The 25,105-nt window shown below is 41.9% G+C and overlaps 1 protein-coding gene across 1 annotated transcript in view; it reads left to right on the plus strand.

Annotated features, from left to right (window-relative positions):
- Positions 1-25,105, plus strand: part of LOC102384459 — a 56,237-nt gene that overhangs the window by 5,093 nt on the left and 26,039 nt on the right. Inside the window, exons 2-5 of the mRNA XM_025213350.1 lie at positions 9,114-9,193; positions 9,532-9,537; positions 10,033-10,143; positions 10,849-10,947. Coding sequence (XP_025069135.1) covers positions 9,535-9,537; positions 10,033-10,143; positions 10,849-10,947 — 213 coding nt within the window. The 5' untranslated portion in view covers positions 9,114-9,193; positions 9,532-9,534. The remainder of the gene's footprint in view (positions 1-9,113; positions 9,194-9,531; positions 9,538-10,032; positions 10,144-10,848; positions 10,948-25,105) is intronic.

Below are 25,105 nucleotides of genomic sequence, written 5' to 3' on the forward strand. Positions count from 1 at the left end.
CCATCCCCTCTGTCCCCGCCATCATGGAGGTGCTCTGCACTCTGGTTGGTTATTTTACTAACCAATCAGACTGCTCCAAGAGCATTACAGACAGCCAGATGGACTAAGCCCTTTATTATATATGAATAATCCTGTTTTGAGAAGGAAGTTGGACTAAATGACCTCTTGAGGTCACTTTCAGCCCTATTTTTCCATGACGTTCTGACACAGAATGATTAGTGACTTGCCCAAGATTACACCTGAAGGCTGTGGGGTCCTATAACTGATGTTACAACTTTGGGGCATGTCTATAACACTTCTAGGAGGTTCATTAGAATTCTGCCATGAACTACATTTTGGCCCACCTGCTTCTACCCTCCATGTGCCAAATGCAGAAATCAGGCAGTGAACCTGCCTTGAGAATGCCCCATATCTCATGGTCTTAAGAGTTGCAATCCACTGCCTTAACCAAAACTCCAACCTTCCCGTACAATATTCTTAATAGATATATGCTCTATTGTTACAAGATCCTCCTTAGACTTCTCCTTTTCCCAGGGCCTCACAGGAATCCTTGACATACCAGTGGACACAGGACTAATGACTGAGAACCTGTCTCTGCAATGTAGAAAAAGACTATGCACAAGTGTATGAGGGTACAAACACAAAGAAAAGGGAAATAGATGCTACCAAAACATATTCATAAACATAAAAAGTAAATAAACTGACTAATAACTCAATGGATCATTTATTTCCAAGATGACAGCAATGATATGTAGTCATGTTCATCTATTGTGAGCCTCAGACAGATGGCCCAGGGGTGATCTGGGAGACTGCTATCTTCCCAACATCTTCTTTGATTGATTTGAAGGCCCTTAAATATTCTTCTTTCTGTCAAGTCACACACATTTCGTACTTTAGGTGGGTGTTCCCCATGGTATTTTTCTTTTTTTTTCATTACACTGCACATTTAACAGAGACTTTTGTTCAACACCTACACACTGTGGTATGGTACACAGATACCCAAGGCTCGAAGGGTCTCTTTTATCTCAGTAGGATAAGTTAGCCAAATCACAGCTCTATGCTACAGCAGCTAGACTCCTTCTGGACCCAAGCTATTTCTAAACATGCTCATTCAGGTAGCTCTATACTGTGCAGCAGCATACCCTAATAAAAACTGTAAATTATCTCACCACCTCATATCAAATATGGACCCTGTTGCAGGAATTTTTATATCACTTCCCACAAGTCCTGGCAGTTTTGCTTTGTAATTGTTTAGCAATATGTTAACACTGAAAACACCATTGGTGGTGCATAGCGGGTGCACACGGGTGCACACGCACCCCCTGAGATTCACGGTGCACCCCCTGCAATTGGCCACTGCCAACGCTACTGGTGACACCTATGGGTGGTCGCTGCTCGCCATCCTCCCCCCCTTGCCGCCAACACGGCTATCCATATCCAATGCTGCCAGCGGCATCTGCAGGTGGTTGCCGACTGCTGGTCAGTGCTCACCACCCTCCCCCCCTGCTGCCAACACCACTGTGGCCAACTGTGGGAGCTCCCTGCTTGCCGCCACCACACCCCCGCTGCCACAACCACTGCCGCCACTGCTGCATGCAGCAATCGCCGTGCCCCCCCAGCCTCATAGGGGCACATGGCATTCATGGAAAACACTAATAGGAAGGATGGAGGAAAAGAGTTTCCAGTCAATGTATCTTGTTTGAATGACCAAAGTTGATCTCAGATATTTCAGCTGAAAAATGCATCATAATTTTAGAACTAAGGCTGGTGCAGAATTGAAAATTCAAACTATGTGGAGATTACTACCTCATGTGCATCTTCAAATCTGTCACTATATTTTCCTTTGTGTTCTTTTTTAAAGCTAACATACAAAAATTCTAAGTTTGGTTACATTTTCGTATTAAACATATGTGTACAGACAGTTTTAAAAGGGTTAAAAAATCATGAATAGACATTATAATCAATGATTAAGCAATTGTTATACAGTACAACAAAACTGCTCATTATTATTTCCTGTTGCCATCTCCAGTACCCTCTTTTGAATTTTTTTAGCCCTTTTACAGGTACTACTCATCTCTGCGTTAAGTTTGTAACATCTATTAATCATGATTTATAAAATTTCCCTTAATGTAGAGTGTCACCCAAAGGTTAATAGCTCTGGCCTTGTTCCTGCATCAACACACTCTGTGAAGTCAATGAAGTTCTTTTAAGGTATTATAAGTTACACCCAAATGCTGCTTGTTGAAACATTGTCACTTTAGTACTAAAGTCAATTCTCCAGAGTAAAAGAGAACTTTGAACAAAGATATCTTCATTATGCCCTTTAAAAACTTACGAAGTTTGAGGCCCATAAAATCTAGAATATATTTATCGCTGGGGTGCATCTGGGTGACATGATACTAAGTTGCTGAATCACAAGATTGTTAATGGACCCAAACACAAATCCTGAAGGCACTAAATTGAACTAAGAGCTCATTAGATATCAACAAGTATAACAGGAAAATTGTATTGTGTGATTATTGAAATGCCATTTTCAGTTATTAATGTGTCCCCACCATTAAAACAGAAAAAAATAACACAGAGAGCTTTGGGAGATAAATGTGTTTCCTGATAATATTTTTACAGAAAATTCCACATCAATGAGTGTACATATATACATTTTATATAGATATAGATATAGATATAGATATAGATGGGTGTGTGTGTATTCTAGAGTGATGTCATACTTGAAAAAATTCCTAATGATCTACAAACTTCACTTCAGCAATAGGGATGATACCAAAGGGTAATGGAAAAGGGGCTAAAATAATAACTTTGCATTAGATTAATTTAAATTGATACCAGATTAATTTGTATAACTGATGTCATGCCACGGCATCTGCCACCTGAACACATACATAAGAAATAGGCATCAGTGTCCAGCATGACACTGGATACCAAGAGTTATGAACTCTATTTTTGGTTTCTGCTACTGATTCACTGTGGGTGTGTCTAATATTAATATGCTTGAATAAACTCTGGTGTGCTTATCGCACAGGAGTTTATTGCTCCCGGGTGCGTGTGGACCTGGAAGCGCAGCATGTTGAGCCATGAAGGAGAAGCCCCAGCTGACAGAGGGGTCCAGAGGTCACCCTACCAGCCCGGGGCTGTTCCCCCCAGCTCAACTTGCTGTGGAAAGACTGACTGGGGCACAACGGGGCTTCAGTGAGGGGCTACCCGGCAGGCACCCCCCCACACTGAAACACTTTCATGCCCCAGCCAGCCAGGGCAGCATCTCCATATAGGCTGCACAGCTAATTAGTCTCTTGCAGATGCACCCTGTGTTATTTTGTAAGTATTTTAACTGCTCTGTATCTAATTTTTTTAATCTGCATAATGACTCATATGATGCTTGCCTACATTTTTAGAGTGCTTTGAGATCGCTTGATGAAAATGACAGCATAAGCAGTAATGATGTAGAGAAACTTTACATTTTATTAGGCTGAGGAACAGATGTAGTAGCGTTATATACATAAGGAGACCAAAGGCAGAAAGGATTTCAGGAAAATCAGTAAAATATATGGTCATCTTAGATATTTCTCTCTTCTGGAAGGCTGAGAAGACAGAGCATTTTATGTCAGTAGGAGATATATTTAAAGCACTTTTTAGTCTGCTTCAAAAGGTTTAGTACAAATGTAAAAAAGGATAATTGTATGTACAAGCTCATGGCTCAGATGTGATTGGTTAACATATAAAAGCACTTTCCATAAAAAATTCTGAAAAAAAGATTTTATTCCTCACTCAGTTTGATGTGTCATGTCCTGGCCAGTATAGTCATTAAGGCTGTACAGATTTTTAATGCCTTTGCTGTTTGACTGCAGCAGGTTTAGTTGTACTTTTCATTCGGCACAGTGCCATCTAGTGGCTGAATAAATTTATCTTACATTTCAGAAAAGGTACAATGATCACTACGGACATGCATAAACCTCGGTGCCTAATGTCACTAGGCACTTAATTCTATATTTAAAAACCTAAATAAAAATATTACTTATTTCTCATAGCACTGAACATGCACAGTGCCTAATGTGACCTCTCCGCAGGCTTTTATGTAGGCGCTTAGCTTAAGGCATCCAGGCTTGAAAATTTGCCATAAGGGAAAGGCTGGGAGCTTTAACCAGTACTGATGAGTTGCAGCATGTAGCTGTAAGAGGTTTGTGTGCTATCTGTACCAACACTTAAGCCAAATTATAAGTAAACAACAATATAACCCCAATGTATTTTAAGAGGTGAAAAGCTAACCCTATGGTCTGCTGACTATGCATTACCCAACAACAAACTCCAGTTAGGAAGCAATATCATGATTCATGTTGATTACAGGGTTGGAAAAAAAAGTTTATTATTCTCCTATTGCCACCTAATTTTGGATTTAATGACTATTCAGAGAATCCAGGTGCTACTATAATAAAGACAAAAAGAGGTGATCCAACACACAAATAAAAAGTTAGGCTTACATTTCCCTAATATGCTGACTCACAGTACCCCATAGGCACAGACCAGGATCCCTGCCCTGTATCCAGTGCACTGCAATTACAGATGACGGACAGATCATTTTCATTGGCAATAAGATTGTGCAACAAGGTCACTCTGAGGCTTCTCTTGGGGTCTCTCCAAGGCAGTTCAGGAAGTCAGTATAGTAAAATCTGCCTGTGTTCAGATTATTGCCATGAAAAGAATGCTGATGGATTTGGTTTTGGTTATGTCAGACTATTCTAAGTTACAAGGTCACATTGTGCAATATCTTAAAGTCACCTGGCCTTATGCTGTACTTATTTATATTGATCTTGTGCTGGTGTAACTTGACTGATCTCTTGGGAGATGCTTCAGATTTACACTAATGTAACTGAAATCAGAATCAGGCCCATACTAGTCTTCTGGTGTGAAATTCAAACCAGGTATATGTCAGCAAAAAATGTATGCAGACGAAATGGTACCTCACAAAAACTCACTGGTACTTACACAAATGAACCTCCACTATTCCATCCTGTGTGTGGTCATTTTAGCCAGGTCACACTATTAAATCAGAACAGTAGTATTTAAGACCTACTTTGCACTGATATAAATTACTGAACAAGCAGAGAAGAGATTGAAAATTTACTCCAAATTTTATTCTTAAACACAGAATGTCCCTTATACAGAAGCTGTCATAAAGAGATGCATCATGAATCTCAGAATACTCATAAACTATCAGGGAGAAGCATGACATTAAATCTTCATGCAATGACTCTGTATACTGGGAAGGAATCTGCTTTCCTCAGAACTTGCCCTCCAATTTCATTGTAAAACAGCTTGCACTCACATAAAAAATCTGATAAACTTTCCAACTAATGCAGTTTTCTCTACTCACAGATATGTCAAGAGTTGTTAAGCAGATAGACCTCATTCTGTTTTCACTTGTGTCAACCTACGGCCACTGGAGATGAGCCTCCCATCATAAAATGAGAGTGCCTGCTGTTTGCCACTAGGCCCATTGACCTGAATGTGATTTACATTGATGTGAGAGAAGGATCAATCCTATTATCTTTTCATATCCCTCACAATGACTGGTTGCAAGAAAAAGGGAGAAAGTAATTCCTCCTCTTTCTTTACCAGTTTTAATTCCATGTGATCACTGTACTGGCCCTAGGACACTGAAAGAGCTTAACACATACAGCAGGTTTCAGCAGCCTGAACACATTAAACTGATCAGACTCAGATCTGAACCATTTACATGAAGCTGCAATGAGTTTTCAGAAAATCCACAAGCATAATGTAAATAGTTGTTCACCCTCCAACTTACAGAGGCTTGAAAATTCACAAGATGAAAACATACTTTCATTCTCATTTCTTCAGCTACAGCACATTTTTAGTTTCCTGGTAAAGGTAGCCATGTGGAAATACTTTAGAAAGGAATGGATTGCATTAGTTCTTCTGAATCATTTCAAGGGTCTAAATAGCACTAGCCTTTTAACATAGCTAAAATGAACAGTAATTCTGCCCCAGGAGATCCTCATTGTATTTATTTGCTCTCTGACTATGACCAAGCAGAAATTCAAGATGGACTCTTAGAACAAAGTCAGCTTTGTGGTACTTGTCAACAGAGCTTTATTACTGTTTTGATCCTGATGGCTGGCTAGATAAAAGAAGTCCCTGTAAATCACACAATGGATGAAATATAATAAGTGGTCTATAAAATTGCCATGAGCAAGGGAGAATGATATTACTTCTTTTTCTTTTCTGTCTGAATTATTAGTTTCAAATCTCCTGTAACTCTCTGTATTAATTCCCAGCAATAACAATGGCACCTGCAGAGAGGATGAAAGGGAACGGGAGGCAGGAGGGATCCACATTTACCTTCTCCCCTGCTGTGGCCTACTGGAACTATGATTTGATCCATTTTTGTCTTTCAGACTTTGTATATCTGTCTGCACACTTTAGGGGAGTAAATTAGTGGTGCTTGAATACTTATTTAAAAGGAGGGGGAGGGGAAGATAAATGAGATAAATCTATTGGAAAGAGGATCTTGCAAGGAGAATTTCCTTTTAATTAGGAAAAAAATGTGAGTTTGTGATACATTTGGACTTGTTGTGCTTTCTTATCTCACTGTATCCTTATCCTTTTATACATGTGCAAGGTGACATTCCCAAATGAAACCCTGCTGCCCTTGATACTTAAACAGGTACATTTTACCTTCAAATAACAGAGGATTTCCAAGCACCATAGAACTTGTTCCTACATTCCAAAAGTTTTTTGTTTCACACACACACACACTATTTCCATTTTATATATATATCCATTTCCATTTCCCAATTTACTAATTCACTGGTTCAGGGAAGTTTTAAGAACATATTTGACTTAGAACAAATGGGTAGTTGATATTAAGTATAATATTGAGGTTGTTAAAAAAAACAGGCTTAAATGTCTTCTGGAATCATGGCCTAATATGGCATATTAGAAATATCTTGCACAAAAGAGCTAAACTTTCCATATGTACTTTTGACATTTTCAACTCTTCTTGTCTTAACAATGGGGGATTACAGTATGCAGGGAATACTAAATCCACAATGGGAATCGTCAATGTAGTGACCCAAGAATACCTCACCTGTGACTGGCAAAAAAGCGTTAAAACTTCTTGTTAAAAACCTGCTAAAAAGACAAGCTGCTAAGTAGTACTCTTACTCACAGCATAAAATGTGGCGAGTCTTTAGCAGTATATCAGACTTAAAGCTGAGCACACGCTTAAGTGATATGTTATAGAGGCATGTTTTCCAAATCAGGGATTAGAGTGCATACAGGTGAAACTCCATGAATGTCAATCATGGATATCAATATCTACTTACTTCAACAATAAGTATGGTGCTCTGATATCAATGTGAACTGGAGCATATAATTTCTCTGCTATCCATAAAAATTCCATGATTAACCTTCTTAAAAAAACTGTGGTTGATCATCTTATTACAGATCAACTGCTAACAATAGAAAAACACCCTACTCATTTCACACTAATGCCACTGCTTCAGCAAGGGAAAGTCATTGCTGCCTGCACATAATTAAACTGAGTTCCAGGGGAATCACCAATTGAAGATATGTGAGCCACTAAGGTGAGATGAGGGTATTTTTTTGTCTGATGGAGAACAGTTGAAAATCTTACCCATATTTGATTGTGATACTATCTAAAGATAGCCACTGAAGCCTCTCAGACACCACAATGATAAGTGCTCCCTCATTTGGCTAGATGGATGACTACTGTTAGAGAGAGCAATAGGTAAATTGTTCCCTGCACATGCCTATTTACTTTGTCTCTAAGTAAACACACCTATTGTTCCACATCCAGTGAAAAAATGCTGAACAGAAATGCCTGTTTTGTCTTGCTCATCTTGATGTACAGTTGTTTCCTCAGGAAAAAAAAATGTGTATTATTCCAAATTATGGCATGTGTGATATTTGCTGACCTATCTTCTAGTAAGTAATTCATAGTTCTCCATCAAGTCTAAAGATGTTCTTAAGAATCTTGCTTCCTATAGTATACCAAAAAGCTGTACAATACCCTTTGAAGAACTGAGCTTTTAGGCCCCTTTGAGGATTTTCTATTTACAGTGTTTTGTATGAAATATATCCATAGAAAACTTGGACTTTTTGTAGTAAAAACACATACCTGAAAACATAGTTTTTCAATTTGTGTTTGGATTTGATTTTAAAACAAAGCAAAACAAAATAGGTGAAAAGGCACAAACAAAAACCCTTCTGGTTTGAAAATGCTACCATGGTGCCTCATATAAGTTGTTAAGGTGCTTTCTACCCCAAGTCTGCTCTGCAGATGGGCTTCCCAACCAGGCTAGCTCTCCCATGATATACCAGTCATAAACAATCCAGAGTGGGAGCATGTTTTGCTTATGTACAGTGGTCAGAAGGATATCTGGGACACATATTTAAAAGTTAATCTTTTCTGAATCAAGGCCATAGATAGTACAGCAATTCATACGTATTCAATAATTAGGTAGAGGGATGACTGACAACTATTTCCTGACTTTGCTGTCAGACCACATTCATGAATGACATTTCCTAAGTCAATAGGTTTTCTACAAGCCTCATCTGCTGCTTTTAAGGCCTTTCTGTCTCTCACACCCTGTTGTCTTGTTTAACTAATTTGGGTTTGTGCTGTATCTAATTATATCCCATTATGATCCAGACAATCAATCAGTGTAATTTGCAGCAAAGCCTATTTTAAAATTATTTTTGGAATTATATTTTTTTATTCTGTAAATATTTACTTACTAAATGTCAGATGTGTTGGATTTTCAGTGTATTTCAGGAGGAATTTCCATGTGGATGAAAGGAAATAGATACAATCTCTGTTATGCATATGCATATAGAATTGTAAAACCCACCTCTTTGGATACAGACGCTTGGAACACATTAAGTTGTTCTCTCTGCTCTACCTTATATTGTTCTAACCTATAAAGACTGAAAAACTTAAATCATTTCAAGTTTTTATGCCCATTCTTTATGACTTTCTAAGAACATTTCTCATATAATATCCAATTTTATGATAAACATTTGAAGCATATTATGTATTTTTCCTCTTTTATATAAAACAGCCCCTCTTATCAACTTTGCAGCTGAACAGAAGGATGTGGAAGCAAACAGCAGAGGGAAATCCAAACTCTTGAACCAGCAGGTATAAATGAATACATGGTCTTTGCATGCTTAGATTTGGTTCTTGGGAATAGAGATGCACAACAGATATAAGCTGGTGAGAAATATTAATGTACTTATATGAGGGGAAAGGCCTGGATCACTGTGTGTAAAAATAGCCCTCATCAGTTCTTGGGTCTCACTATGATCAGGGTAAAGCATTAACAAAATCAATAATGTTAATAGCTTTGCCTCATATTATAGGAGAAAATCAGGCCCTGAGATAATTGCATGCATGTATTTTGAAGTCATTTTCAGAAGATGCTGTTTAATACTTTGCTTTATTTATTCTTGTTGTTTTTACTTTCCACTGGTTCCTAGATAATGGTATGAAGACCCAAGGGCCTGCCTCCTCCCTATCATCTTTAGGGTTCTAGGAAAGAAAAAGGAGGGAACATTCATGTCTTTGAGTTAACACGATAAAAAGGATTGTGGGTTTTTTATTATTAATATACAGTATAAGGGATGTATAAATGCAATTTTTACTGGAACTACTAGAAAGTGATTGACCTTGTGTCTATGGGAAAATATACTCTGATACAGTTGCTTCCAAAGGTAGTAAAATTCAGTTGAACTCTGAATATCAAAATAGAAGCTCCTGTATTCTCTGTTAGACTGTGAGATTCACACCCATTAAAATCTCTGTTCCCACTTTGAAAGCTTCTGAGTGCATATCCTGCTTAGGTTTGGTGATAAAGTTGAACTTTGGGGTTGATGCATCCATGTTTTCATAAGAAAAGCATGGCTTCCTACATCCCAGTTTATTGGCCTTGATTTTTTATAACAGGGAAATAATGGCTACCAAATATTTTTGCCCATTAGACTGATGAATTGAAACCATCAACATCCACTCCAGAAGCCAAGGATCCCAAAAAAGATTTTTCTATTGCGGAGGCTATTTCCCTGAGACAAAGAGTTGATGCAATAGAAATGGTAAGCTATTTCTAATGAAATAGAACTATTATTTCATAATAGTTAGACCTTAGAATTATTATTTTGATTCCCCCAAAGCTTTGAGTGATTTCCCATGATGAACTTCAGGATCCAGGGATACCAAGTAACAGGATTGTTCCTTTCTTGGAGACAGACTTAGAAATTCAGGGCAAACTTGGACCTAACTTAAAATCTTATGTTAAGTTGTAGCAGTGCTGCCCTTGGAGTAGCCTCGGGAAACTGTGGGGGGGAAAGTACTTACTGCCTTTTTTCTAGTGCTTTATGGTGAGGGGAATAGAGCCAAGGCTCTGCCCAATCACTCACCATGGAATTTTGAAAGTCATGGAGCTTTCTTTTCCCCTTTTTTATTAGAGCAGTGACCCAAGCAAATTGTGCAGTGGGTCAAAGTGTGGGGCTTAGGTGCCTTTATTCCCTGCACAGTTGTCTAGGATAGGTACAGACATTCAAAAAGCCCAAGGTGGAATCAATCTAAGTTATGCAGTTTTCTCTAAGCCGCATGGTTTAGATTCATAAAGGTCAAAGACTGTCCTGTTCTCAGTTGTGGATTGTGGTGAATTGATGTTGGAGAATCAGAGCTGTATGTGAAGTACATCCGGAGAGCTTCATAGATATGAGCAATATTTGTGACCTTCCACTTCTTTTGATTTTATTTATTTATTTATTTTCTTATTTATTTGCTTTTAGGGCATTAAATCCTTAGAGATGATTGATTCCCAAAACCCTGAAGGAATGAAATCAGTGCAGTCTCAGAAGAATGAAAACAGCCCCAAGGAAGAAACCCAGGTATTTTCTGGCAAACCAGCTGATTATCTTATTAGAGGAAACAGAATTTCAGCTAGGAAGCACAGTGGCTGCATCTACATGAGATGCTGACCACACAGTCATTACTGAGCTGTCATTTAGTACTTGTTTAAACAAGCACTAAATGACTGCACAATAACTGAACGGCTTTTAGATGACACTGACTATGCAGTAGTTCGTTACTATGCAGTAACGTCACACTGCATGAAGCATGACTCGATGCTACTGTGCAGTAGTAACAAGCTACTGCATGGTCAGCATCTCATGTACATGCAACCAGCGTGCATTAATCCTAAAAACTTCATAGTGCCAATACTCTTAACGACAAGTAGTAGCCAATGGCTTCAAATTGAAACTATCAGTGATATGCTGAACTGGCCCAGGTTACATGTAGAACAGTGAACAAATGTGTCATGCAATGTGAAAAGCATTGTGAGGGTGTGGAGATGTATTCTCCACTGCCTTGCATTACTGCTAGCTGATGGTTAGTCATTTACACCTATTAAGAGTGATGTAGGACGCAAACCATGCTTGAAGCCCTCAGTGATAGTCTCACAGGAAAACCATAAGAAGTGTAACCCTCTTAGCCTCAGATTATAGGCAACTTTGGCCATAATAGTATCCCTGTGGAACTGTTACCAACCAGCAGAATTTAAGGTGTATGAAGGGCCAGATTGACCACTGGATGGTTTCAGAATCAGGGGAAAAAAATCATCTAAATATGGTATAAAACCCACATCAAGTACAGCTTGACCAGACTTGGACACCAGAACCAGTAAGTATAACGTCCTTCCTTCCTTCTTATGTCCTTGTGACAAAGTATTTAGATTTGTTAGAATCTAACAGGGCCATGCCGTGAGTGTTTCTGCTATGGCCTCAAACCTCAGGGCTGTCAACCTTATGCCTTAGCACCCATGCGACCCCATCCCCCAAGTGTAAGGTGAGGGTAAGATCTAATGAGATCAATTGTAAGTACTAAATCAATATTCCTAGTACAGTAGGTCCTGATGATGTCCCATTTATTTGGTTGTATTTTGTTACCCCTGCCAGGACACAACTAGTATCTGACAGCAAAAAGACTGGTGACCTTTCTCGGGTATTGGATTACAGTTCTCTTTATATAAAATGAAGGCTGCAAGACCGTGCGGTTTCAGGTCTCTTCTCCGATCATTGCTCAAAAGGAACAGAGCTGGATGATTTATTTGCAGTGATGAATTCATTTAACTTTTAAATCTCTTTTATTGTTTCTGGATTATCTGCAAACAGACTTGACTTTCTATTGTCTTCATTACTCAAAAATATCTAATGACTGGTTGACTTGTTTATGCAAGCATATTACTACCCATGCACTCTCACAAATTATTGGTCATAATTTTTACATCGAGTATTAATGGTTTACATAGTGTGATATAACTCAGTTAAAGCACACTATATTATTGCTGATTCCTGATTGGATGATCCTTAGTTTTCCAAGTTCTGGGTCAAGACAAAAAGTCGTGTCCAGGAATAATCAAACAATTCTAATTACCATTATTTTTATTGTGAATAAAATTTTACTTGTGGAAAATTGTTTTGGAAAATGAATAAACAGGGTCGTTTGCTGTTTAATTTACTAAGCCATTAGAAAGAGTGAAAATGTGGTTCAAATAGATGGTCACAAATACATTTTTACAGTTCACATAAATATGCAGAAAACAAGATAACTGTGTTATGACCTTTTCAGAGGATTTTAATATTTTCTATATATCTGTGGCAGGGCACTTTTGGGTGCCTGACACTTTAAGGCTCAGAACAGGCAGCTTGCAGGTGCAGGCTAGCCCTGATGAGACAGCCATTTTAGGTTCAAGCCCACAGGGCTGGGCCAGCAATTTGCTGCTAGCAGCCAAGGAGGCAGCATCCAGCTGAGCTCCTGCTTGGAACATCTTGGAGGTGAAGGCAGGAGCTATGCGGATGGCAGGAGGCTCCTGGTCCTGGGTATGACTGAAAACTACACCTTGCCAGGGAAGGGTGGTCTGGTGGGGCTGTCTGTGGTGGGACAGTCCCCCCAAAAATGCCAGGCCAGTTATCTCCCCAGTGAAAGGTGAGGTGGGGCGCCTCAAAACCCCAGCCCCCATACCCTGGTGGGTTACCCAGGCTTAGGGATAGGCATGGGAGCCCCACAAGGGTGAAAGACCCCAGAGACCCCAGGGAGGGGACAGAGGTATGGCCTGGATAGAGAGGGGGCAGTATTATATGTTGGGCCCACACAGAGTAGGGGGCGTCATCACAACCTGAAGGACTGTATGTAAACATAGTGTAGAGTAGGGCTGAAGGATGGCCACAAGGACAGCACATGGGCCAAACCTCCTCACCTCCCCCAGAGTATATGAATGTAGAAAGTCACCCAGTGAGGGCTTAGGGGCAGAATCAGCCCAGAGTTTTGTAAATTAGCTGGTCATCTCTAAGATGAGGGTTGTGGGAGAGGTCTGAAAGGCTGCACCATGGCCAGCCAAGGAGCGAAGAGACAAGCCTGATGGCCTACAGGAGCCACTCAAGGGAGCAGGTTAGGGTGTATATGGCCCAGTAAGGGGCAGTGTGTAAGAGGCCTGGTGATAGAGGCCAGAGTGGTTGAAGCTTCAGTGAAAGGGGAAGTACGAGTGAGGCTCAGAACAAGGCAATGTGAGAGAGGCCTAACAATGAACTGCATTTGGCCTGGCCTCAGGCCAGAGCTGTAATAATAAACTGGATGCCATCTGTGAGATATGGCACACCATGAGGGGAGGTCAGAGTTGTGTACAGCAACCCCTGGCATTGGGGCATTAAAATGGGCAGCCTCCTGTATTTATACAGCAGTTTGGGGAAAAGCAAAGTCATGGCAGGAGAGACTGGGCAGACTGCCCTACTAAGACAGGTGGGCGGGCCAATGTAAGATCCCAGCCCTGAGATGGATTGGCTCCCTGTCACAATAAGTATTTAAATGAATTGCATAAATAGTCCTTGAATTAATGTCACATGTATATATACGCATACTCATGAAGGAAGTGGTTCAAAGATAAGTGACAAGAATTACTAAAGGTCTGAAAAAATATGCATATGAAAAAAAGGTTTACAAGCTTTGAACTAGTTATTTATAGAGGAGGTAAATATGCAGCATATACTAAAAATAGAAATAAAAATGGTACAGAAGGGGTAGATAAGAGATTTCAATACATCCTTTCTCCAAGTAGAAAAAAAATAAAACACCATCCAGTTAACTAAAAATGAGAAAATTTAAACCAGTAAAAGGAAATACATTTTTCACAAAATGGATGTGTGCCTATGGAATTCATTGGCACAAGGTATATTTTAAATGCAAGGGCTTAGCAGGTTTCAGGAAAGGCCTGGATACTTCTTGGAAAAGAAGACTATACAGATTAGAGTATTTACAACACTTTCAAAGGTTTTGGAAGTGTTATAAACTCTCACACTTCAGAATATAAACCAGACTACAAGTAGCCCTAGAACTCATGGCCTCCTCGTTCCCAACAGAGTGTACTTATACTAAACAAAAGTATATTTTGATGGGGGTGAGTAGGAGGAGAATAATCTTTCTCCTCCTTTTCTGCTCAGTTTTGTGTATGTCCTGAGAGTGATTTGCTCTACATATAAAATTTTGTAGTAAAATGCTACTTGTTGATGCACAGAACATAAAAATATTGGTGCATGCTGCCAAAAACTGAGCTTTCCCATGTAAACTTCCGAGTGATGGTAATTCTGACAGCTTCTAATTTGGCCGGATCTGAACAGAGGACAGCAAAGAGCTATCCAGCATCTCAAGATTATTACCCTAATAAATGTTAAGGCCCCATAAAAACCACAGAGGCTTTATGTCACTTCAAAAACCAGGCCACTAAATGGAAATCTATAATTATATAGATTATGATAATATAAGGCACATACAGATGTTGCCAGGACCCAATTCTACAATTCCATGGCTTACTTTCAGCTGTATGATCATAGATTGGGTACTGTTTGAGCAGACATCTGCCAATGCTGGGAGCCACACCAGGAATGCAATCTAAGTAAGTTGGGGTAGGGGAAGGGGCAGACAGGATTGGGGGAAGGGGGTAGGATGTCCTCAGGGGAGTTTCATATGTCCAGGCAAAGGGAGTTGGTGGAATTGGGGAGGGGATGTGGGGTCCAGGAGGATGGTCGGTGTTTCTGGCAGGGGAGCAGCTTGTCTGTCCAGGATAAAGGGAGATTGGGAGGCTAAAAGTAGTCTGATCAGGGAGGAAAGGAGTAGGAAGAGCACAGCCTCAGGGCTGGGGCAAGTGGCTGGGCTTCCCTATTCGTAGGACTTCACTCCAAATGTGTGCAGACATTTGATAGATCAGGCTAGCCTACGCCAGATATAACTTAGTGCACTTCTTCAGGTGAACTAAGTTGGATAGAGCCAGCCATTTTTTTTTGTCCACTCCAACTTCCCCAAATGTTTGTACAGATCAGCTTTTAGATTGACCTAACCCTAATTAAGCTAAGCAGGGTTAGGTTGCACTAAGTCTAATGTCTGCACATACCCATAAGCTATATTTTTTTATAGATAAAATTACAAAAAATGCAGTGTACAACCATTGAGGAAAAACAGTCAAAGAGTAGTTCATAGATTCATAGATGTAGGGTTGGAGGGGACCTGAGCAGATCATCCAATCTGACCCCCTGCCATGGGCAGGAATGAATACTGGGCTCATATGACCCCTCACTAAGTTAAGCTCATATGACCCCAGTTAGGTAGTAATAAAGCCTCCTTTTAAAGACCCCCAGGGTAGGAGCCAGTACCACTTCCCTTGGAAGCTGGTTCCAGATCCTGGCTGCCCTGACTGTGAAGTAGTGCCTCCTGATGTCTAGCCTGAACCTACTCTCAATCAGCTTGTAGCCGTTATTCCTTGTTACTCTGGGAGATGCTCAGGGGAACAGTGTTTCACCCATTCCCCTCTGGTTCCCCCTGGTAAGTTTATAGACTGCCACTAGATCCCCTCTCAGCCTTCTCTTGTGGAGGCTGAACAGGTCCAGGTCCCTCAGCCTCTCCTCGTAGGGCCTGCCCTGCTGCCCCCTGATCATGTGAGTGGCACTCCTCTGGCCCCTCTTGATGCTGTCTACCTGAAGTGCGGCACCCAGAACTGGACACAGCACTCCAGCTGTGACCTGACCAGTGTTGCATAGAGGGGGAGCCTTGGACCTGTTCGTGATGCATCTGTGGACACATGACAAGGCGCAGTTAGCCTTGCTGATCACATCTTTACATTGGTGGCCCATGCTCATATTAGAGTCAATAATGACTCCAAGATCTCTTTCTGCCACTGTGCTTTAAAGAAGAGAGTTCCCCAGGCTATAGGCATGCTGCTGTTTCTTCCTGCCCAAGGGCAGTACTCTGCACTTGTCAGTATTGAATCCCATCCTATTCACATTCACCCACCCCTGTAACCTATCCAGGTCCAGTTGTATCCTTTCCTTCCCTTCTAGCATGCCCACCTCACCCCAAATCTTGGTGTCATCAGTGAATTTGAACAGGGTGCTTTTCACCTCCTCATCCAAGTCACTAATAAAGAAATTGAACAGTACGGGCCCGAGAACCGAGCCCTGGGGGACTCCCATCCACCACCACTCTCTGGGTGTGGCCCCCTAGCCAATTTGTGACCCATCTAACTGTTTAGGCATCAATGCCACAGTCACCTAACTTTTTAATGAGAATGGGGTGGGAGACAGTGTCAAAGGCCTTCCTGAAGTCCTAAAAGACTACATCCACCACAACACCTGCATCCAATGATTTTGTGACCTGATCGTAGAAGGCTATCAGGTTGATCTGACAGGACCTGCCCTTAATGAACCCATACTTGTTTCCCTTGAGAATCCTTCCCCCTGCTGGTATCTCCCAGATGTGCTCCTGGATAATTTTTTCAAAGAGCCTCCCCAGGACTGAAGTAAGTCTAACGGGCCTATAGTTGCCTGGGTCCCCCCTCCTCCCTTTTTTGAACATGGGGACCACATTGACCTTCTTCCAGTCTTCTGGCACTTGGCCAGAGGACCATGAGTGCTTGTAAAGCTGTGCCAGGGACCCCATGATGACCCCTGCCAATTCCCTCAGCACTCTAGGGTGGAGAGCATCTGGACCATCTGATTTGAACACGTCCAGTCCCTCCAGAAGTTCCCTAACTCAGTCCTTCCTGACCCTAGGCCTGGCAGAGTCACTCCTGAATCTATCCTGAATCTCGGTGAGGGAGAAGTCCTGGTCCCTGTTCATAAAAATGGACGCAAAGAATTTATTTAAAAGGTCTGCTTTTTCATCTGGTGCCAAACATATTCTGCAGGGGCCCCATGTTGCCTGATGCCTTCTTTTTACTCCCTATGTATTTAAAAAAGGACTTTTTGTTGACCTTGGTCTTTGTTGCTAGCCCCAGTTCCATTTCCACCTTAGCCTTCCTAACAGCCTCCCTACAGACTCTTGCTATGGAGGTATAATCCTCTTTGGTGATAGCCCCCCCACCCCCCTTCCACTGGATGTACGCCCACTTTTTGGCTTTCAGATATTCCTGAATACCTTTGGTGAGCCAAGGGGGCTTTTGAGCACTCTTGCCCCCTTTGACTTGCATTGGGACTGTCACCCCTTGGCCTCAGAGGATTGTCTCCTTAAGGAATGACCACTCATCTTGGACACCTAGTTCCCCTACTCTCAAGGACTGCAATGCCTCTCCTACCAATCTCCTCAACTCATTGAAGTAGTCCCTCCTGAAGTCAAGGGCTACTGCCTTGCTGCAGGCCCTTGACACCCTGCTCTGGATGGTGAATTCTAGTAGGCGATGATTGCTATCGCCTAGGTGGTCGAGGACCTGGAGTCCCCTCACCAGTTCATCGCCTGTGGCCAGGACCAGGTCCAGCAGGGCATTCCCCCTAGTGGGACTGTGCACCTCCTGGGTTAGGTGGAGGTCTTGTATCTCAGCAAGGAACCTACGTGAGTAGTCAGACCTGGCCTAGTTATCCATTGCTTGCTGTCAAACTGTAGAAGATCCCAAACTAAATGCAAGTTGATGTGTTGTTTATGCAAAAAAGCAAATAGAATTCTGGGATGCATTAACAGGCAGGTCAAATGTAAAACATGGCAGGATAATCTTTTTTATTTTTTACTTAGCTGGAGTACTGTATCCAGTTTGGGGGCACCACACTGTGAAAAGATGTAGACATATTGGAAAGAGTCCAGAATGCAGTACAAAAAATGTGGGACATGTTTAAGGAAACATGACTTGTGAGGAAAGCTTAGAGGAACAGGGTTTATTTAGTGTACAAAGAGAGAAATGATGGGCTAAATACAGTCAAAAAGTCCAAGACTGAATCAATTAATTCTTTGCAGGTTAGGCTAAGCTGCAAAGGTTAAACTGAGAAACAAATGGACACACATTAACCTTTGATTTAGGAAAGTCATAGATTCATAGATTCATAAATGCTAGAGTCGGAGGGGACATCAGTGGATCATCAAGTCTGACCCGCTGCCAGTGGCAGGAAAAAGTGCTAGGGTCAGATGACCCCAGGCAGGTGCTTGTCCAGTCTCCTCTTGAACACCCCCAAGGTAGGGGAGAGCAGCATCTCCCTTGCAAGTCCATTCCAGATTCTGGCAATCCTTACCGTGAAGAAGTTCTTTCTGATGTCCAACCTAAATCTACTTTATATCAGGTTTTGGCCATTGTTTCTGGTTATTCCAAGGGGTGCTCTGGTAAACAGAGCATCTCCTAATCCTTACTGCACCCCCCACCCTTCCCCCGCCTGTGAATTTGTGAATACTGCCACAAGATCCCCACTCAGCCTTCTCTTATGGAGGCTGAAAAGTTCCACGTCCCTCAGCCTTTCCTCATAAGGCCTTCGCTGCATGCCTCTAACCATATAAGTGGCCCTCCTCTGGACCCTCTCAAGGTTGTCCACGTCCTTCTTGAATTGCAGCACACAGAATTGGGTGCAGTAATCTAGCTGCAGCCTGACCAGTGCTGCATAGAGGGGGAGCATCACCCCCCTGGACCTGTTTGTGATGCACCTATTAATGCATGACAAAGTATAGTTAGCTCTGCTAATTACTTCATCACATTGATGACTCATGTTCATCTTGGAGTCAACAACAACTCCAAGATCTTTTTCTGCCTCTGTATTGCTAAGAATGTCATCCCTAGCCTATAGGTATGCTGGTGATTCCCTCTCCCTAGGTGCAGCACCTTGCACTTGTCCTCGTTGAACTGCATCCTATTGTTCCCTGCCTACTTCTCTAACCTGTCCAGGTGCACCTGGATTTGGTTTCTTCCCATCAGTGTGCTTGCTTCACCCCATAGTTTGGTGTCAGCTGCGTAGTTGGACAGAGTGCTTTCCACGCCGTCATCCAGGTCGTTGATGAAGATATTGAACAGCACTGGCCCAAGGACCGAGCCTTGGAGGACGCCACTGCCCACATCTTTCAAGATTGATACCGACCCGTCCACTACCACCCTCGGATTATGACCCCTAAGCATTTAGTGGCCTGGTCATAGAAAGAAACAAGGTTAGTCAGGCAGGATCTACCTTCTATGAACCAATGCTGGTTGCCCTTCAGCATTATATTATCCACTAGACTGCTACAAATGTGATCCTTGATAATTTTTTCAAGGGTTTTCCAAAGGCTAAAGGTGAGACTAACTGGTCTATAGTACCCAGATCCTCCTTCCTCCCCTTCTTGAAAATAGAGACCACATTGGCCATTTTCCAGTCCTCTGGGACCTCACCTGAGCACCACAAGTGCTCAGACAGTCATGGCAGTAGCTCTGCTATGACACTGGCTAGATCTTTCAGCACCCTTGGATGGAGCTTATCTGATTCCACTGATTTAAACACATCCAGCCCCTCCAAGTGTCTCTTCACTAGGTCAGGGCTGACAGTTGGTGGACTGGTGTTTCTCCTGCTTCTGTCAGTAATGCATTTAGGAGATATGTCTAGATCCAAGTTCAAGAATACAGAGGGGAAAAAACTCGTTGAAGAGCTCTGCTTTGTTCCTCCTATCTGTCACCAACTGCCCTTGTATATCCTGTAGGAGTCCTATGCTGACCTGTGCTTTCTTTTTGTTCCCTATATGCTTGAAGAAGGACTTTTTGTTGTCCTTAATTTTTGTAGCCAGCCTGAGTTCTAATGCTGCTATGACCTTCCTAACTGATTCCCTGCAAGTGGGAGCCTTGGTAGCTACCCCCTGCTTCCACAGCCTGAATGCCCCTTTTTTTGCCGTTTAGGCTTTCCTGAATTTCTCTGTTTAGCCAGGAGGGATTTTTGGCCCCTTTGAAGCCACATGCCTGCAGCGGCTCAGGCCAGAAGCCAGGGGGTGCTAGAGCATGGCTCTCTGACACTTCCTCTTCCTGCTGCCCCCAAGATCTCTGGGATTTGCAGTCCAGCATCACAGAAGCAGGACTCTGCAGGGTTGCTCATCACTTCCTCTTCCTGCTTCCAGGTGCCTCTAGGATTTGTAGCCCACAGTCACAGCCAGCAGTAATTTGTAGTAAGTTTAGTAGGGCATAGCAGCTTTGTACTTGGGGAAAGGGGGTTTAACCAGGGGAATGGGGGGTTAACCCCCCCCCCCACACACACACACCCCTCTGGCCCAGACTGAGTTTGCTGGGGGGGAGGGGGGGGAGTCTTCTCCCCCCCCAACCCTTTTCTGCGAGATTAGAAAGCACAGCCCAATTGGTTTATGTATAACTTCTGTCCCTAGCCATGGAGAGGAGACCTGAAAAGTCTTCTAGTGTGTAAAAAGGTTACTATAAAGTGGCCTCTGATCAGTTTTTCTCATTAGCCACAGAAAGTGGGACAATAAGTAGCCAGCTTAATTTTCAGAAAGGAAGATTTAAGTTAGATATTAGGAAACAATTTTTCCTACAGGGATAATTAAGCAGTAGAAAACGTTACCTGCAGAGGCTGTGGAAAGGCCATCCTTAGAGATTTTAAAGAAATGGGTAGATAGTTTCCTTGTTCCTCCCTCAGAGGACTAGCAGATCTTTTGCACTTCCTTCCTTCTCTAAATCTCTATAATACATATATGCCACTGTTCCTCCCCCATGCAATGCTGTATGAGATCGGTCCTACTTCACATTTACCTTGATATTTGTAGTATTCCTATATTTTTTGTTTGTTTATATTATTATCAGTTATTCCCTGCATATAATAGTTTAGGAGTGGGAAGTAGTTTCGGAAATAACTACTTTTCCTGGAACACGTAATACCTTCTGTTGTGCCATTTCATTTATTTAGCTTTGACTCAGAAATATTAAGGTCATTATGTCTGAGGCATCTCAGGATACTGGACATATTTATTTATCTTCTTAAGACAATGTTTTAAGCAGTGAAACTGATTTTCTTAACCAGAATCGAAGTAGGAAGATGCTATGTTGTAAAGCATCTTCCAGCTTCTCTCTCTCAGCAGAAAAGGTGGAGTTTACTATCAACACTTTCTCTTGATCACTGAGAGCGAAGCTGGCAGGTATTTTTCAAGACAGCCTTTTCATGAGAGGCAGTTCAAGGCAAAATCTCTCTCTCTATTATTTATTTTTTTTTGTTTGTTTTACATTCTATCTTTCAGAACTAAGGCATGTGTCTTATTTTGGGGGTGTGGTATGTGAGAAAATATGGTATATTTATTCACTTTGGTCTTGCTTAAGTCAAGCTCCATTCAAGCTGAGACAGCATTCTGCATCTCCTGGTTTCATAGGAGTGATGCACTATTCCCAGTTACCTTGAAAACACCCAAGAAGTCAAACACCTAGTATTCAGTTTTAGGAAAGGTAACTTTAATGAGGAAAGGTGTCAAAAAATTAAATCCTGAACCACTTGCCAGTGTCCTTAACTAATGAAGATGAAAACCAGTGACTAATGAACACAAAGGGCGTGTCCACACTTGCAAGTGGTGCAAATTTGAGCTGGGGCTTTTTGCCTCAGCACACATGCTCAGACATGCACTTTGTTGTGGAGCAAACTGTGCCACTTGGAGCAAAATAACCCTGCCTGGCTCCTCCCAGATCTGTAGCCAGGGGAAGCTAGAGCTCAGGGGCAGCACCTGTGCTGTCCCCAGCAGTATAAAAAGCCGCCCTGGCAAGTAGCTCAGGGCTACTCAGTCTTGGGAGCTTCTGGGGCCCAGCCAATTGGTACCTGGGGACACTACCCCTTGTGCCAGCTGGACTGCTGAAGCAGCCCTGAGAGTTCCCTGAACCCTCTACCCACTCCAGGGGTCTGGCAGTGGGAACTGCTGCCTGGCTGTGAACTGCTGCACTCCTGCCAGACCTGGATGGGGACTGCACAGCCAGTAGAGGTATCTGCCCCTCTGGGCCAGCTTCCAGTGGACTGTGGTTGCAGGGTTGGCTTCTGTGCAGCACTACTGCCATGTGTGCCCTCTGCCCGGCTACCCTGGGCAGCTATCGCCCGGTACATGTTCCAGGTATGGTGGCCTGCTTTGAACTATCAAAGCATGTCCTCCTGGCCCCATTGTTTTGCGGGTTTTTTTTGTTAAAGGGATACTCGTTTTCTGTAAATCGTCATTAGGAAATCATTGTAAGAACCTTGATAATCTTCTGGATGCTGGTGTTCATAGAGCTGTTCCTAGCATTGCTTCAGACATTAGTTGGGCATTTACTACACACAGTGATTTTTTTGCAAATAAGAAAGCACTACTTAGATATCCCTAGCTTTTCATGACAAAATCATTTGACACAGCTCCATTATACCACCTATGGGGCTCCTGACAACTAAATATACTACAAAGTGAAAACAGTTTAGAACATCCTATAGATTGTAGCCCTTGTTCAGATATCATATTGCTTTACATTTTTCAAATTTTTGGCACATGGATAGTGGTAGCACTACTGAAATAACATAGACTGTCACTTTTGTCACCATCCCTGAAGTAGTCATTTGAGAAATCAGGAAGCAGATGTTTGATGGAGAGTACAATTGGCACTACCTAAAATCCCCCTTCTTTAATTTTATAAACAGGCTTCCCAGAACCTCCTTATAGGATCTGTTTCCATATCAGAGTTGGTTTAATCAATGTTTTACCAGTGATAACAATTGTACAGCTGGGAAACAAATCCACATCTCTTGAATCCTGGTATAGCCGTTTGACCCTTTTTTTATATATATATATTGCTCATGCTTTTGTAATTCATTTTTCATCTAATAGACTAGAGTTGCATCTAGTTAAATCATCCATCTAGAAGGACCAGATACAGTAGAGTAACTCCTATATACCAACAGTCCAAAATGTAGTCTTTGCCAGTGTTCAGGACTAGATGCGTTCAAGCAAAGTTTAAGAATCTACATAATGGACATTGATAGCCTTAATTTAGCTTTAAGCTTTGTTCTTGTGTGTTTGAGTTTAATCCTCAGTTTTATTTTAAAACAGAGGGTTGTTTTTCCTCTGAACTATTTAGCTTTGAGGCATCCAACCTAAACTCATTGGTGTAATTATCATCTTTGCACACTTCATTTTTTCACATTTTCATTTGATCCATGGTTGCAGATTGAGATGTCCAGAAACCCATATTGTCATAGTGAAAAGGAATAGTTCCTTGTAACTTACATTGTTTAGTGAAATAAAAAAATATGTAGTAAATGCAATATTATTGATTTATTTTCTGGAATCCATGTAATCTGATGAGACAGCTTTTATTGCAGTAGGGCCAAAGCCTCTGCAGGTCACATTAGAGACAACGGAAGCACCCTGGGGAATTCTTATATCACTATACATCATTCAGGATATGCTAAATACAGTGTTAAAGCCTTATTGAATTTGAGTTTGATCCCACAGAGATTTAACACTTTGTTCTCAATCCAGAAAATATTTAAGCTAGTGTTTAAAGGTGCCTATACACAAGCGCAGAGGCTGCTTCAATGCACTGTAATTACTTGTCTCATATATCAGCGTCCCTGTACTTCAAAATGGTGGTGGGGGCTGTCGTGGAAACACACGCAGCATACTTTTGGGTCAGGTCAGCAGAAGCTTTTATTTAAAAGAAACTACAGCTGTAGGGGGGATTCCAAAGTGACATGGATTTCCCAAGCACTTGGAAGGGGTCCCCCCCCAAGAGCAAAATCAGGAGGCTTATATACTTTTTAACAGTTGCTTACAACTCACGTGATCATATAGTAAAATTAGCATGAAAAGCGGCTATAATATTACTTCATTATTTCTTTGCTGTAATCAGGATGGGAACTAATGGGGGGAGGTGAGGTTAGTTCACAAACCTCCTTCTTGCACCTGGAAATCAGATTTGTACATACTTTTTTGCTATCTTCAAGGCCGCAGTGAGCGAAGCAGTTGCAGAGGAGTTACAAAGAACAAACACTTTCTCTTATCTGTTCTACTATACAGAGCCAGCAATTCTCCACAAAGCGGTTATGTCATCTTATAACTAAAATAATCAAAGTTTAAGGCATATATTTTTTCCTGAATCCACATGACCAAGGTCCCGATTAGATGGGGACCAAAAAGCTCTTATTGAAATCAAAGGAGTTTTCTGTTTTGAGCCACAAGGAGGTAGCAGCTTCAGACTGGAGAGCAGGGTCATTGCTCCTCCTGGAAGACTGCAAAAGAGCAAAGCTTCATGGTGATGCTGGGATAACCCCCATGCAGGGATCCCTCTCACGGCAAGCAGCACCCCCAGCCTGCTTCCCAGCATCTGTGCACATCTGTGGAGCATACCAAGCCGGGGTAAATTATGACCGGATGCACTACTGCCACGTGGAACCAACAGTACAACAGAAACTGCCTCACTTCCCAAATGAGGCACCTCAATGGCAGATGTCTTTTGAGCAGTGTGTGGTCATGGGAGCTCATACTCAACTGCTCATTTATCACTTCTCTGAAATCTTTTTTGACAGTCATTGCTTCCCAGCAAGCCAGCCCGAGGAGATGAATTGTTGGTGGCTTGAAGTTTCCTTTGGAACAGGCATATTCAGGTCAGATTATTCACCTGAGCCTACATTCCCAAGACACCGACACTGCACCCATGTGTTGGCCTGTGCTCTTCACTCTTGCCTGCATTGCTAGACTTTGTGGCATATGCAAATAGCATCCTTTATGAGCAGTATTTCATTCCAAAGCCCTGAAAGCCCAGGTCAGTCCCTTTGAGGCTAACCA

This window comes from Alligator sinensis, unplaced genomic scaffold (assembly GCF_000455745.1).
Source record: "Alligator sinensis unplaced genomic scaffold, ASM45574v1 scaffold563_1, whole genome shotgun sequence".
In the NCBI taxonomy this organism is placed as follows: domain Eukaryota; kingdom Metazoa; phylum Chordata; order Crocodylia; family Alligatoridae; genus Alligator; species Alligator sinensis.